Below are 16,406 nucleotides of genomic sequence, written 5' to 3'. Positions count from 1 at the left end.
ATGGTGAAGATTAGTTTAGGAAGAATGACTATGAATATCTTTAGTACATATGCACCACAAGCAGGGCTAGGTGATGAGATAAAAGCAAAATTTTGGGAGGACCTAGAGGGACTCATACAAATGATACCAAGAGGAGAGAAAGTGATTATAGGAGGTGACTTAAATGGGCACGTGGGTAGAGACGGAAACAGATATAGAGAGGTACACGGAGGGTATGGATTCGAGAAAATTAATAATGAGGGTAAATCTATCCTAGATTTTGTTATGGCATATGGGCTCATTATAACCAATACTAGGTTCAAAAAACGGGACGAACACTTAATCACATATAAAAATATCACCTCAAGCACCCAAATAGATTACTTTCTCATGAGACAAGAGGATCGGTTATGTTGTAGGAATTGTAAGGTGATACCGGGAGAGTGTTTGACTACTCAACATAGACTTCTAGTACTTGACGTCCAAGTAAGAAATTGGAAGAGAAAAAATCACATAAAACAAAATTCAAGAATCAGGTGGTGGAATTTAAAAGGGGAGAAATAACTAATCTTCAAAGAAAAATTAAGGGGTAGAAGAGAATGGAATGGAGAAAGACAGACAAACCAAATGTGGAAAGAAATGGCTAATGCTCTGAGAAGCACGGCAAAGGTAGTCATTGGAGAGACAAATGGTAGAGCCCCTAACCTTAAGGAGTCTTGGTGGTGGAATGAAGAGGTACAATTGAAAATTAAAAATAAGAAAACTTGCTATAAGGCGGTATATCAATGCAAAAATGAAGAAAATCAAAAAAATTATAAAGAAACAAAAAAGGCAGCAAAAAGAGCTGTTAGTGAAGCAAAGTCAAAAGCATATGAGAATCTATATAAACGACTTGATACAAAAGATGGAGAAAGAGATATATATAAATTAGCTAAAGCAAGAGAAAGAAAAACACGGGATTTAAATCAAGTGAAATGCATAAAAGATGACAATCAAAATGTTTTAGTAAATGAGGGAGCGATTAAGGAGAGATGGAATGAGTATTTCACAAAATTATTCAATGATGGTGGTGACACAAGAGTTAGGTTGGGACATCTTAGTAACTCCGAAGGGAATGTGAGCTACACATTCTATCGACGCATAAGTTCAAATGAAATAAGGCAAGCTTTAAAAAAGATGAAAAATCATAAGGCAGTGGGACTAGATAATATACTAATAGAAGCATGGAAATGCATGGGAGAAGGGGGCATCTCCTGGCTAACGCAACTATTTAACGCCATCCTTAAATCAAAAAAGATGCCAGATGAGTGGAGGAAGAGTACTTTGGTTCCTATATACAAGAACAAAGGAGATGTTCAAAACTGTGAAAATTATAGAGGAATTAAGTTAATGAGTCATATAATAAAACTCTGGGAGAGAGTAATAGAGCAGAGGCTCAGAAAGGAAACAAAGGTGTCAGAAAATCAGTTTGGTTTCATGCCTGGTAGGTCAACAATGGAAGCTATATATTTACTGAGGCGTCTAATGGAAAGGTATTGAGATCATCAGAAGGACCTACATATGGTGTTTATAGATCTAGAAAAGGCCTATAATAGGGTCCCTAGAGAAGTATTATGGAGGGTTTTAGAGAAGAAAGGAGTCAAAATAGCCTATATACAAGCCCTTAAGGACATGTATCATGGTGTAGAGACAAGGGTCAGAACATGCGGAGGGGATACTGAACCATTTACAACTATAATAGGACTACATCAAGGTTCTGCACTAAGTCCATACTTATTTGCCCTAGTAATGGATGAACTCACTAAAAATATTCAGACAGATGTGCCATGGTGTATGCTATTTGCAGAAGACATAGTGTTAGTGGATGAAACAAAAGAAGGAGTGAACACTAAGCTTGAGTTGTGGAGAAACAATTTAGAATCTAAGGGATTTAAATTAAGTAGAAAGAAAACAGAATATATGGAATGCAAATTTAGTAAAAATGCAAGAGTGGATGATGTTATAATAAAATTAGAAGACCAAATCTTACAAAGAAAAGACCATTTTCGATATTTGGGATCAGTGATTCAAAAAGATGGAGAAATCCACGAGGATGTCGCGCATAGAATTAAGGCAGGTTGGCTAAAATGGAGAAATGCATCTGGGGTGTTATGTGATGGTAAAATCCCATAAAAATTGAAAGGAAAATTTTATAGGACAATTATAAGACCAGTCTTGCTGTATGGCTCAGAATGTTGGGCAGTCAAATACCAGCATGAGCAAAAGATGAGTGTAGCGGATATGAGGATGTTAAGATGGATGTGCGGACATACAAGAAAGGATAAAATTAGAAATGAAGTTTTTCGTAATAAGGTAGGAGTAGTGCCAATCGAGGAGAAGATGAGAGAGACTAGACTAAGATGGTTTGGTCATGTGAGAAGGAGACTAAGAGACGCTCTTGTGAGGAGAGTTGATAAAATGGAACAATTAGTCACAAAAAGAGGTAAAGGTAGACCCAAGAAGACTTTGGGAGAGACATTAAAATTTGATATGAAATATATGGATCTAAATGAGGATATGACAAAAGATAGAAATAAATGGAAGTCTAGAATTCATGTAGCCGACCCCACATAGTGGGATAAAGGCTAAATATGTTGTTGTTGTTGTTGTATGAAAGGGAGCACATTATTTCAAATGTTGGATTTTGATGTTGCACTGTCTGAATGCGAGCATGTCTAGTAGAATGGGTAGTTTTGTGTGAATGCCCTAGATCTCCAAACAATAAATGCTGTACATTGGCCACCATGTTACATTAGATAAACCTTCAACAATCTTGCAATATTTTGTCTGGGCTTCACTTGTATATTTGACTAAAACATAGGGCTTCCCTGTAGAACCAATATACTTGTAATTATTCTTTTGGCTTGGGAAAAAAACAAGCAAAACTCCAGAAGGACCTTTTTATCTCAAGGCTGAAAAAACTTGCTTTATTGATGATATATCTGCCTTATTGGGAGATTCTGGAATCTATTTCCCCATTTATGGCATTATAGACCTTGGCCTTTTGAGCTTAATGCTATGAGGTTTTGGATTTGCTTTGCCTAGATGCATGGTATGTATAATCATGTACTGTTGCATTTTGGTTGTGTTGATTATACGGAACATGTTGCATCATTGTCCTTTGGTTTTTGTTGTGCTGTTCTCATAAAGATTTTATGTTGTCTGTAAGACTTTTATTCAACTAGAAAGCTTTGATGTAAAGTTTTCCAACAACATGATGAGAACTATTTCTTGGAAATTGTATTTTTACTGGGAAAGAATTAAATCTTCTAATTACTACTTTCACCAGAGAAAGAATTAAAGGTTAAAAATCAACATGAGGTTGTGTTTCTGTTATTTAGTTATAAGATTAATAAGATAATGCTTGCTAGATGGTGTGTTTTTCAGCAAACTTGTGTCATTGTTGATATCAAACTCACCAGTTGCTTTAAGGCCCTACCGGTTAATTTTAATGTAAATTGCAACTAGATTCCCGTGGTTTAGGTCAATTTTACAGGCACCTCCTGTAGTTTAATTTTGTTGGTCCTTTGGTTTGTTTTTGCATCAACTCCTTCCATTAGTTTGGAGCCCAACAGCATTATCAAATTTTCCTAAACTGCATTGTTTTTGTAAGCTGTAAATTCTCTCTCTCTCTCTATATATGTATATATATATCTAACTTATCATTCTCTGCAACTTTCACCGAAGGAAAAAATAAAGTCGTTAATTATTATGAGTGAATCAGAATCTAAAGAACCTTAACGAAAAAATGTCACATAAAAAAGCAGAAAGATACAGTGCAAAATCTAGAGAAAGAGGAGGGTATCAACCCAAAAAAAAAGGAGAAATTAAGTAGAAGTGGAGAGTAGCAAAGTGGCCATGGCCTTATGGGGTTACACTATTAAAAGAAAAAATCTTGGCCGTATTATTTCTTGGGGATTTGATTTTGGTAATAGAAGAAGAATGGGGGAGTTTTAACAAAGAAAGTTTTGAGTTTTGTGGATTTGATTTTTCTGTAATGAGGAAAGAGATTTTGTATTTCAGCAGCCAACCATGATTTTGCCAATGACTTTATCTAGTGTTCCATTTGATTTCTCCCTTTTTCTTCTCAGGTTTGGCGTTTCTATAGAGTGTAGACAACCATCAATATCCCAATGGTTTTGTTAAATTGTTAACTACTATCTCATCTAAAAGCTTAAGCTGTTAACTAAAGGGTTAATTTTATCATTTACATTATCATGTTTACTCTTAGCACGCCCCCACACATGTGGCTAAGCTTTACTATGTAGCTATTTAAATATTGGTTAGTGATGAGGTTTGAGCTCAGGAACTTTGCGTGTTCTGATACCATATTAAATTGTGAACCACTGTCTTAGCTAAAAGCTTAATCTGTTAGATAAAGTGTTTTAACTTTATTTTTTATGTTATCATTTTTACTCTCAATAGTCTCTCTCTTTGTTCCATTTGATTTCCCCATTTTTTCCAGTGTTTATCTTCCTCTTTCTTTGTCTATTCTTCTTTATATGCTCTTCTATTTCTCTTCTCTCTTAATCTCTTTATTGGTTCCGTCCATCTCTCTCTTTGTATCCCCCATTAATAGATGAGATTGATGAATTTTTTATTTTATTTTTATTTTTTTTAGGGGGGGGGGGGGGGGGTTGCAGACACAGAGAGGATATGACAACAGCGAAAGGTATAGAGAGATAATTTAGAACTTAACACTGTTGAGCTCTAGACGAGAAAGGAGTTGGTTGAAAGAAAACCACAGGGACCCAAAATAATAAAATTAAACAATAAGGAGTGTCTGTAAATCTGACCTAAACCAGAAGGGATGTAGTTGTAATTTACCCTTAATTTGATAGCTCTCAAGAAAATATTGGTTGGTCTTTACCTTTAAAGCCTGTATTGAATGCTAACTTCTAACCATAGATTTTCTATGTGACAATGCAAAATTCAGAATAACTATCTGATTTTTTCCATGGGACTTCTAAGACTCCATTTGCTTTGACATGTCATCATTCTTTATCTACAGAGGTTCCAGAAATGTGAATTTGCTAAAACAAAGCTATTTAAGACTGAAGGACGAGGATGGGGCCTTTTAGCTGATGAGCATATTAAGGTAATTAAAGCTGCTTACACACACACACACACACACACATATTCAGAACATTTGAGGTTTACCTTTTTCAGGTTAAGCTGCCTTAATTTATCTGCTCAGTGTCCGCACATACAATTCGCGTTCTGGACTCCATTTTATATTTTATATCAGTTACAACTTATATAATGCATGGGCATGGCAACAGATGTTTCTAATGAAGAGTTCAAATCATTTGAGAGAGTTGGACTCCATTTTGTATTTTATATCAGTTACTACTTAAATAATGCATGGCAACAGCTGTTTCTAATGAAGTTCAAATTTTCTGAGAGAGTTCTATTAGATATCAGTGATTGACATCATAATTCTGCAATTTGTTTTTTACATTATTATATATCGGCCTGTGGTCAATTTTTTTGTAACTGTCTGTGGTACTCCTCTGATAAATTAGGCTGGGAAGTTCATTATTGAATATTGTGGCGAAGTAATATCATTGGATGAAGCAGTGAAAAGGTCCCAAGCTTACGAAGCCCAAGGTAGGATGTAGATTTATGAGAGGCATGTTCTGTTATGGTTTTTGGATACCAATCCAAGCTTCTTCCTGTGGTTTGATGCAGGTCTCAAGGATGCATACATCATTTCTCTTAATGCCAATTATTTTATAGATGCGACTAAAAAGGGAAGCTTTGCTAGGTTCATAAACCACTCATGGTAAGTCACCTAAACTTATAGTGAGGGATCAAAGGATTACAAATGGAATTGTGTGCCTTAAAGTCTGGTTGCCTTCAGCTGGCATTGATATGTTGCCTTTGGTCTTGCAGCCAACCAAATTGTGAGACAAGGAAGTGGACAGTTTTGGGGGAAATAAGGGTTGGTATATTTGCAAAGCAAGATATTTCAGTTGGAACTGAATTGGCATATGATTACAATTTTGAATGGTATGGTGGTGCAAATGTTCGCTGTCTGTGTGGGGCACCCAACTGTTCCAAATTTCTTGGGGCAAAGTCCCCTGCTTTCCTGGTAAGTTCAAAATGTTTCCAAGTCTCAATTTGAAGATACATTCAACACTTATGTGACATACAGTCTCCTAATGGGTCTTGCTTCACTAGAACTTGTAATGAATCCTACGCAAGCTGTTAAAATGCAGATGATTATATAAAAGCCCAGCCAATTAGTTTGTTTTGTCACTGAATACAAGCTGCAGTACTGACGGTATCAGAATATTTGGTTGACAGATACAGCAGTTGAGCTTTTAGAATCAATCTTCCTATGAGATCTTCAGCTTCTACTTAACCTTCTCTAATGACTTGCTCTAAAGCTTCCACTTATCATTTATCTATGTATTCATTTTTTAGTCATTTGCATGTAATTATTTGTCCAGGTAACATCGTGAAGTTTCTCTGATTTATGATCCACATGTGGTAGAAGTGATCCGAGAATGTTTAGACACTTGAAAGGGATCCTTGGCTAGTATATTAAGCTTAGAAGGCCATGTGAAATCTCCTAAAACTAGGGTCTAGGGTTCTGTTTGTTTTTAAGTAAAATATTACTTATTTTCTAGCATTTGGATAGCAAAAAATGAGGAAATATTTTTTAAGCTAAAACATTTTACCTCAAAATGTTAAAAATGACTTACCAAATTTTTTTTGATAAGCCAGCTTCACTATTTTAACAAAGAATCACACATACAAAATGTTAGATCTTCTACTGTTTTACATTTTCTAAATAAAATTTTTATTTAAAAATAAGATGAAAATATTTCTATATAAAATAATTTACACGAAATTTTTTGTAAGCAACAATATTTTTCCAAATAATATGTAAAATAAATTGTTTTGATGTTTATATTTTATATACAATTGATACAAATGCAAAAATAGCATTTGTATGCATTTGAGGGTAGATTTATTTTTTATTGAATTTTTTAATGTACAAGCCAAACACCAGAAAATTGACAAATTATTTTCTTGTATAAAATATTCTTATACGAAAATTATTTTTCAATTTAAAATATAAAACAAATGGAGCCTAAGTGAAACAAATTTATATGTGCTTCAACCACCATGTTGCATCATGGAAACACAGAAAGCTCACGATGTTCATTGAAATTTTTTTACTTAAAATATCTAGGTTGGAGAACAACTGAAGTGACTAAATAACATTGTTATAGTATAGTTCCTTCTTTTTGTAAGTAGACATCAAAGCATCATACCATTTCAGCAATTCTAGGTTAAATTTGGTAATTTAAAGTTGTTGATTGAATGCTTAATCATATTCAAGCTTCATTTGAGAATTGAAGAAGATGATATTCCTTGTCTGTGGATGATTATCATTGATTTTCCTATCCTCTCTAGACTGTTTTACTCTGTGTCAAACATCTAGATGGATATGTAAGGGTGCATAACAGAAGAGTGAGCGCATTGTGGAGTTTCCATGTTGGCTGAGGCTTTTCCTTGAAAAGAATATTTCTCTAGACTTTCTCCCTTGTGTAATCCAAATTGAACTCTCTGAACAAACCCTAATCAACCTTGGACTGCAGCTTCTAGAAGAACTGAGTTGGAAGAAACAACCAAACTCAATTAAATTGTATTCATGCGAGACTGCCTATTTATGCAGATTTACTCTATGTTGCTAACCCTATTGTACAAGAGATAGAATTCTAACTAAACTTAATTATTGTACAGATATACAACTACTTAAAGATAGGCTAACTAGAGTACATTATCTTTATTATTTGTTACATATTATCTCTTATAATATCAGCTCCTATAATTTCTCCTATTATCTAGGAGCTCTTCCTTAATCTCTTGGGACTTCAATCTTCTTTATCCTTATCTTCAGTTAGCTCCATGTGGCCGAGTCTCTTCCATAAGCTATCTTTATCATAAGATAGCTTGTTATCTCATCATCTTGGATTTCCAACACCCCCCTCAAGCTGGTGAATAGATATCTCTCATTCCCAGCTTGCTAATCAGTATCTCAAACCCTAGTCTTGACATTGCCTTTGTAAGAATATCTGCTTCTTGAGTTTCTGTAGGAATGTAGGTCAATTTAATTCCTCCCTCTTCAATTTCCCTCTATATGAAGCTTCTATCGATCCGAACGTGTTTCATCCTGTCATGCTGTATAGGATTATTGATGATACTTATGGCTGATTTGCTATCACTGTAAAGGTATGTTGGAAATTTTAGGGGCATTCTCATGTCTTCCATCAGTCTCACTAGCCAAATAAGCTCACAAATACCCTGGGCAATTGCCCTAAACTCTGCCTTTGCACTGCTTCTTGCCACCACTGTCTGTTTCTTACTCCTCCATGTTACTAGATTTCCCCATAGCTTGGTGCAAAAACCTGAGGTTGATTGGCTATCAATCACAAACCTTGCCCAATCTGCATCAACAAAGCATTTAGCCCCTCGTTCATTACCCTTCTTAAACAATAACCCTTTTCCTGGTGTCCGCTTTAGGTATCTCAAAATATGATATGCTGCCTCTAAATGTTGTTGAGTGCATAAACTGGCTCATGATGCTCACTGCATAGGCAATATCAGGACGAGTGAGAGAGAGATAAATCAGTCTTCCAACTAGCCTTTGATACCTTTCTTTATCAATTGTAGGATCATCATCTTTTACAAGATACTTTCAATTTCTTTCTAGAGGTGTGTACCTTGGTTTGCAACCTAGCATACCTGTATCCTTAAGGAGATCCAAGGTGTACTTTCTTTGTGAAATCAGGATACCTTCCTTGCTTTTGGCCACTTCCATTCCCAAGAAATATTTCATAGTTCCAAGATCTTTAACTTCAAATTCCTCCTTTAACCTCCGTTTGAGTGTTGCAATTTCCTGAGTGTTGTCACCTGTGATGATGATATTATCTACATACACAATGATGATGCATCTCTTTCCATTTGAACACTTAGTAAAGAGAGTATGATCTGCTTCTCCCTATGTATAGCCAAACTTAGTGAGTGTAGTGCTGAATTTTTTGAACTATGCCCTTGGAGATTGCTTTAGCCCATAGAGAGATTTCTGTAACTTACATACCTTGCCAACTTTCCCTTCTTCAAACCCAGGTGGAATCCTCGTGTATACCTCTTCTTCTAATTCCCCATTGAGAAAAGCATTTTTTATATCAAGCTGAAACAATTCCCAATCAAGATTTATAGCAATAGATAGTAATACTCTCATGGAATTTAATTTAGCTACAGGGGAAAATGTTTCTTCGTAGTCTATCCCATAGGTTTGAGAGTATCCTTGGGCCACTAACCTTGCCTTATACCTATCTATGCTTCCATCTGATCTATATTTGATAGTGAACACCCATTTGCAGCCTACAACCTTCTTATCTTTGGGAATTTCAACCATATCCCATGTGTGATTTTCAACAAGGGCTTTCATTTCTTCTTTAACAGCTTCCTTCCACTTTGGGTCTTTCAGGGCCTCATAAATATTTCGAGGTATCGTCACCTCATCAACAGTCGTGGTGAATGCCTTGAATTGTGAGGATAATTTGGAGTATGACATGTAATTTGAGATGAGGTACTTTACACATGACCTTACCCTTTTTCGGATAGCAATGGGGATATCTAGATCATTATGACTTGTGGCATTCCCCTCAATTGTTGGACCTTCCTCTAGTTCTAACGATTGGCTGAGTTGAGGATTAGGATTTTTGGGTCTTCTTGAATAAACTTTTATGCCTTTTTCTTCTATGGCCTTTTTTAGGCAGACTTCCCCTCCTGAATCAGTCACCATTGACTCATCTTGTTGATGGGCAGGCATACTAGAAGATTCAATGTTGGTTGATTCAATAGGAACAGATTGTGGGTGATGAGCGGCATCAAGGTTAGGATTTTGACACAAAGGAGGGAAGAGATGTGAGATTGTGGGATCCCAATGAGTTTCCTCTCTTTGTACCAAGTCACTAGAATAGTAGAACTCATTCTCAACAAATGTCACATCACAAGAAACAAAGAATTTTTGTGATAAGGGACAATAACATTTGTAGCCTTTTTGGGTAGGGGAATAGCCAACAAATATGCATTTAAGGGCTTTTGGGTCAAGTTTGTGATGGCGAGGAGTGTTTTGATAGACAAATATAGTGCAGCCAAAGACTTTGGGTGGAAGAGAGTTTATGATGCGGACATGAGGGTAGAAGGATACTAGATGATTCAAGGGGGTTTGGTAGTTTAGGACCTTGGATGGAAGCCTATTGATCAAATAAGAGGCTGTGAGGACCGCCTCTCCCCAATACCTATTTGGAGTAGAACTAATAAGCATTAAAGATCTAGCCACTTCAAGTAAATGGCGATTTTTCCTTTCAGTTATCCCATTTTGTTGAGGAGTATAGGGGCAAGTGCTTTGATGAAAAATCCCATGAGTGGTAAGGTATTGGGTTAAGGGGTGAGAAAAATATTCTCTGCTATTATCAGTTTTAAGAATGCAAATGGAGGATTGAAACATGTTTTGAATCAATTTATGGAAACTTTGAAAAATGGTATTGACTTCAGATTTTTCTTTCATAAAATACACCTAACACACTCTTGTATGATCATCGATGAAAGTGATAAACCATCAGGCACCAGTCGAGTTTGAAATTCTTGCTGGGCCCCAAATATCACTATGAATTAGGTAAAATGGTTTAGAAGGAGTATATGGATGAGATTGATAAGTGCTGTGTGTTTGCTTGGCAAGGATGCATTTCTCACATTGAAGAACTAAGCTCTCTTTATTGAAAAATAAATCTGGGTACAAACGTTTCAGATATGAAAAACTGGGGTGACCAAGCCTTCTATGCCATAACAAGATATCAGAATTAGAAGTAACCGAAAGAGAGAGACTATGAGTGAACTGATCAAGGGAAGCCTTATTTTCTGAAAGCCAATAGAGCACATCCTTTTCCTCAGCACTGCCAATCATCTTCCCCGAGGACCGGTCCTGAAAAATACAATGAGAGTGTAGAAAGGTTACAATGCAATCCATATCTTGAGTAAGCTTGCTAACAGATAATAGGTTGCACTTCAAATTTGGAACATATAAAACTGTTTTCAGTTTTAAACCACCAATACTTATATCTCCTTCCCCCATAACAGCAGAGGTGCTACCATCAGCCAACAACACTGTTAACTCCTTGTCCCTTGGTTGCCAATGAGACTGAAATTGCTAAAAAATTTCGGCTGATCTTGTCATGTGGTTAGAGGCACCCGTATCTATAATCCAACACTTTCTACTAGGTTTTCTAGAGGTTAGGGAGTATATTAGATTACCTCTTTGGATCGAGAATGTTGTAGCAGTAGTGGCTGTATTGTCGGTTTCTTTCCCAAGGTGAGTATCCTGCAATAATCTTTGCAGGAACAACACTTGTTCAGTAGATAGGTTCAACTGCATACCTTTCTTGAGTGGAGGTGTTGCTGCAACTGAAGTTGTGTAGGCTGGCCTCTCTTTTTCTCTCTTACCCCTTGGCTTCCAATTTGCTAGTTTCCCATATAACTTCCAGCAAGTATCTTTGGTGTGAAAGGGCTTGTTGCAATGCTCGCACCATGGTTTATCCCTTGAAAATTCTTCCCTTTTTGTTGTTGCGAAGGCTGAGCTTCTATGAGAATCGGTGGTTGTGAGCATTACCCTTTTTCTACTTTCTTCTCTTCTTACTTCCGCAAAGACCTCTCTAAGTGAAGGAAGGGGTTTGGTGCCAAGAAGTCGACCATGCACTTCATCAAGGCCATGAAGAAAGTCAAAAACCCTTTCTTTTTCCAACATTTTGCTGTATTTCAAGCTGTTTGCTTTGCACTCCCAATTTGGATCATAAAATAGATCCATCTCCTGCCATAGTTCAAGCAATGTATTATAGTATTCAGTCACATTAGAATTACCTTGTTTAGTGTTTCGAATAGCCGATCTAATCTCAAAACACTGAGCTGTGTTTTCGAGATCCGAATATATTTCTTAGACTGCATCCCACACTTCCTTAGCAATCTTGTAGAAGAGGTAAGTTCGACCAATCTTTTGCTCCATTGAATTGATTAGCCACGCCATGATGATGGAGTCCTCAGCCTCCCATCTTTGATAATCGACAACATCTTTGGATGGTGCAGTAACTTCCCCTGACAGATGTCCATACTTACCTTTGCCCTTGATTACCAAAGCAATTGATTGGAACCACTCCTGGAAGTTCCTGCCATTTAGTCGGTGTTGTGTAATCTGCAAGGTGTGGCTCTCGGTGGATAAGGAAGCGCCTGGAAGAATTGTTGTTCGTGGGTTGGAAGACTCGGTAGTTGTGTGGACTCCACTCTCCTTGTTTGAGTCATTCATGATTGCAGAAATTTCAGGCTTGGATCAATCAATCTCTGATACCATGAACAAACCCTAGTCAACCCTGGATTGTAGCTTCTAGAAGAATCGAGTTGAAAGAAACAACCAAACTCAATTAAATTGTATTCATGCAAGACTGCCTATTTATGTAGATTTACTCTATGTTGCTAACCCTATTGTACAAGAGATAGAATCCTAACTAAACTTAATTATTGTACAGATATACGACTACTTAAAGATAGGCTAACTAGAGTACATTATCTTTATTATTTGTTGCATATTATCTCTTATAATATCAGCTCCTATAATTTCTCCTATTATCTAGGAGCTCTTAATCTCTTGGGACTTCAATCTTCTTTATCCTTATCTTCAACTAGCTCCATGTGGCCGAGTCTCTTCCATAAGCTATCTTTATCATAAGATAGCTTGTTATCTCATCATCTCGGATTTCCAACACTCTCCATATGATTTATTGTTCATTGCTTATAGTTTCCTTGTTTGTAGAGAAAATGGATTTGGAAATATCCTTCATTCCATGTTATAACCTGAGATCCATGTGCTTCATACCCAAGTGGAGTTTATTCCCAAAATAAGCAATCCCTACCTGGTCATGTCAATCATATGACACTCTAGTTCTTTCATTTGATGATGTTTTCTATTCTGGTAAAGTACAACTAATGCTAACTAGAACCCACTGCACTTTTATGCCACCATGGGCACCAAACACCTTTATGCAATACCGTGAAGCAACCATAGCTGAAACTTGGGCTTGTTGGTTATAGATTCTTGCAAAGTAGATACTTCCAGAACTATGACCAATTTGGCTAATAGGAACTTTATTGCTAGTGGAAGATATTTACTTAATCCAGACCATTGACTTAGTCAAAATTCTATTTCATTGAGGATATAGAGGCACAGATGAGCAATTTTATGGTGTGCTTGTCCTGGTAAATATCAAACCCTTTAACTGTCAGTCAACAAGTCACAGCATTTTTTTAACTTTTAATTAATTGAGACAACTAGTTAACATGTGAAAAAAGGTTTATGCTAGAACTTAGTTCACCATAGTATTCTGCTTCCACGGTTCAACCTGGCTTGGCTGGAATGGATGGTGGAGGGAATCAATGAGCATCTGGTCTTTCTTGTTGGACTGCCAAACATGGCACTTGGGCATTCATCTTGCTCATGTTGTGCAGTATTTGCTAACCTAACTGTCATGAATTAAACTGCTTTAGCATGACATTTTACTGTCCATGTATCTCCTGTTTAGTTAGGTCTTAACCTTTGGCCGTCCCAGTGAAATGCATAGCTGAAAGTACTGACTGACTTTAACTTCACCTGTTGGGCTTTACTCTATTGTTCCGTGTGTCCTTGATTATAGTTTTCGGCCTGGGCATGCATGGCATTCTATGAGGCACAAGGGATGTTTCTTGCTTTATATATTTGTCTTTATGTGTGTTTTAGCCAATCCCATTTAGTGGGATCAAGACTTGTGGTTGTTATTGTCACATGTCTTTATGTGTGTTTATTGTTAAGAATTGTGAATCAGGCTGAGGGCACCGGAAAGACACGGAGTCTTTCAAGAAGGGTATAACTTCATGAGCTGAGGAATGACTACATGGAGACAAACACAGATAATTTACTTACCAGAAAAAAGGATATGCCTTTAATATAGACAAATAGGATCCGTGTTTTTACCTTGACCATATAGGATTAAGGTATTGTAGAATAAGTTGAGCGCTAAAATGTTTGCATACTATTTAAATACCTTCAACAAGAATAAATGAAATTTTCACCTGTTCACCAAGAAAAAGGAATCATCCTCACAAGCCTTGATGCCAAGCTAAGAGGGATATCTTATTTGAAGGCTATAAGACCACTTTTGTTGCGTGGTGCAGAATGTTGGGCGCTAAGTATAAACAGGTGTAAAATATGAATGTAGCTGAGATGCTGTGGTGGATGTTTGGCCATACAAGAGACGAGAATTAAAAATGAGATTATTTGGAATAAGGTTGGAGTGGTGCCTAATGAAGATAAGATGTGCACAATGCAATTATGATAGTTTAGACATTGTGAGAAAATGCTAATAGATGCACTTAAAAGGAGAGTGGATAGAGAGGAAGAAGTTTTTAGCAAGAGAGATAAAGGAAAACCCAAGAAAACTTGGTGGGAAATCCTTAGACATGACATTGGATATAACAACCTTACTATAGGAGATATGACCATAGAAGAACTAAAATGCTTTGCTATGATTTAAATACATTCAACAAGAATAAATGAAATTTTATCTGTTAATCAAGAACAGGGAATAAAATGAAATATTATAACTTCCATTTAAGTAATTATAATCAAACATCTTTAGTTTCTTACGTTAAAATTGTTGAGCAGATATTTATGGATTACTGAGAAGCTGTCTGGTTCAAGTATTTGACTGATAATCCAGCAAACAGGTGGTCCCCATCTCTGATATCTCTCTGTTGTTTGGGATTTCCCATCAGGAATTTGTGGCAACGAGAAGGTCCAGTTCTTATTTGTGATTGTGCAATTTGCTGAAGGATTAAAAGAGATTCCACTTCCTATAAACTGAATGATTGAAAGAAAATTTCGAACTTGCCTGTTACATATACAGCTAAATGAGCTTTATTCAATATGCACTCTCCAAAGCTGCTGCATTTTTTCATCTCACAAATTTAAGTAACTTTTGAGGGCTGGGCCTTATAAGCATGTGTTGGGCTTGGACGGATAGATTGGTTGTTCTTGATTACTGTTGGAGAGTCCGAATGTTAAGCTAGGTAAGCTAGCTAATGATAAGGATGTGGCAGCAGGAAGATTCAGTGATAGACGTGTGCTGATTGAATAAAAGATGGAGATAAGCAGTGCGTAAAGATTGAAAGGATAAGGAAGAGAAGGTTCCGGAAATATAGGAAAAATTATAGGAGATATGCTATCTTGGTTTTAAATTCTGTACCATATCTAATTTAACTTTGTATCCTACTCAAACTTGGATTGTACACTATCTCCTGTAAATTAGGATTGGTAACGTAGCATCATGGCTGTACAAATATAGGTTCTACAGTCAATACATACTATGAGTTTGATTTGTCCCCTAAACTCAGTTCAAACCTATTTTGTTCATGGTATTAGAGCTTGGTTTAACCTAGCCAGAATATTCAGATATCATGGCCGCTTCAAACCCTGAGAATGAATGGATAGCCACACCTTGCAGATTACACAACACAGATTGAATGGAAGAAATTTCCAGGAATAGTTTTAATCTGTTATGTTGGTAATCAATGGCAAGGGTAAATTTGGCTATCTATCAGGAGTTGTGTCAACTCCACCAAAGGATACGAGTGAATATCAAAGATGGGAGGCAGAGAATTCAATAATTATGGCTTGGCTCATAAACTCAATGGAGCCAAAGATTGGTCGAACCTATCTCTTCTACAAGACTGCCAAGGAGGTGTGGGATGTTGTCCAAGAGATCTATTCTGATCTTGAAAACACAACCCGATGTTTTGAGATCAGATCAGTCATTAGAACCACTAAACAAGGTAATCTTGGTGTGACGGAATATTACAATAACTTGATGGAGTTATGGCAGGAGATGGATTTTTTCTATGATCCAAGTTGGGAGTGCTCTACTAATAGCTGAAAGATGCTGGAGAAAGAAAGGATTTTTGACTTTCTACAAGAACTCAATTTTGATTTAGATGAGGTCCATGGCCGCCTACTCGGCACCAAACCACTTCCATCCCTCCGAGAAGTATTTGCAGAGGTTAGAAGAGAAGAAAGCAGGAAAAGAGTGATGCTCACAGCAACAGAACCAAGTGCAAGTTCTGCCCTTGCTACAACCAAAAGAGAAGACAATCCTAGAGACAAATAGTGGTGTGAACATTGTAATAAGCCCTATCACACAAAGGATACTTTTTAGAAATTACATAGGAAGCCCAAAAATAAAAGAGAGAAAGAAAGGCCATCTTATACAACAACAATTGCTTCTACACCT

At 36.7% G+C, this 16,406-nt stretch overlaps 1 protein-coding gene across 3 annotated transcripts in view; it reads left to right on the top strand.

Annotated features, from left to right (window-relative positions):
- The window catches only part of LOC127807440 (histone-lysine N-methyltransferase ASHH1), a 65,177-nt gene that overhangs the window by 12,010 nt on the left and 36,761 nt on the right, over positions 1 to 16,406 (top strand). For all 3 annotated transcript variants that reach the window (XM_052345281.1, XM_052345280.1, XM_052345279.1), the window contains 4 exons: positions 5,030 to 5,116; positions 5,544 to 5,628; positions 5,710 to 5,803; positions 5,914 to 6,112. In XM_052345281.1, coding sequence (XP_052201241.1) covers positions 5,030 to 5,116; positions 5,544 to 5,628; positions 5,710 to 5,803; positions 5,914 to 6,112 — 465 coding nt within the window. The remainder of the gene's footprint in view (positions 1 to 5,029; positions 5,117 to 5,543; positions 5,629 to 5,709; positions 5,804 to 5,913; positions 6,113 to 16,406) is intronic.

This window comes from Diospyros lotus, chromosome 8, assembly GCF_014633365.1.
Source record: "Diospyros lotus cultivar Yz01 chromosome 8, ASM1463336v1, whole genome shotgun sequence".
Classification (NCBI taxonomy): Eukaryota; Viridiplantae; Streptophyta; class Magnoliopsida; order Ericales; family Ebenaceae; genus Diospyros; species Diospyros lotus.
This window is presented reverse-complemented; position numbering and strand designations above follow the sequence as displayed.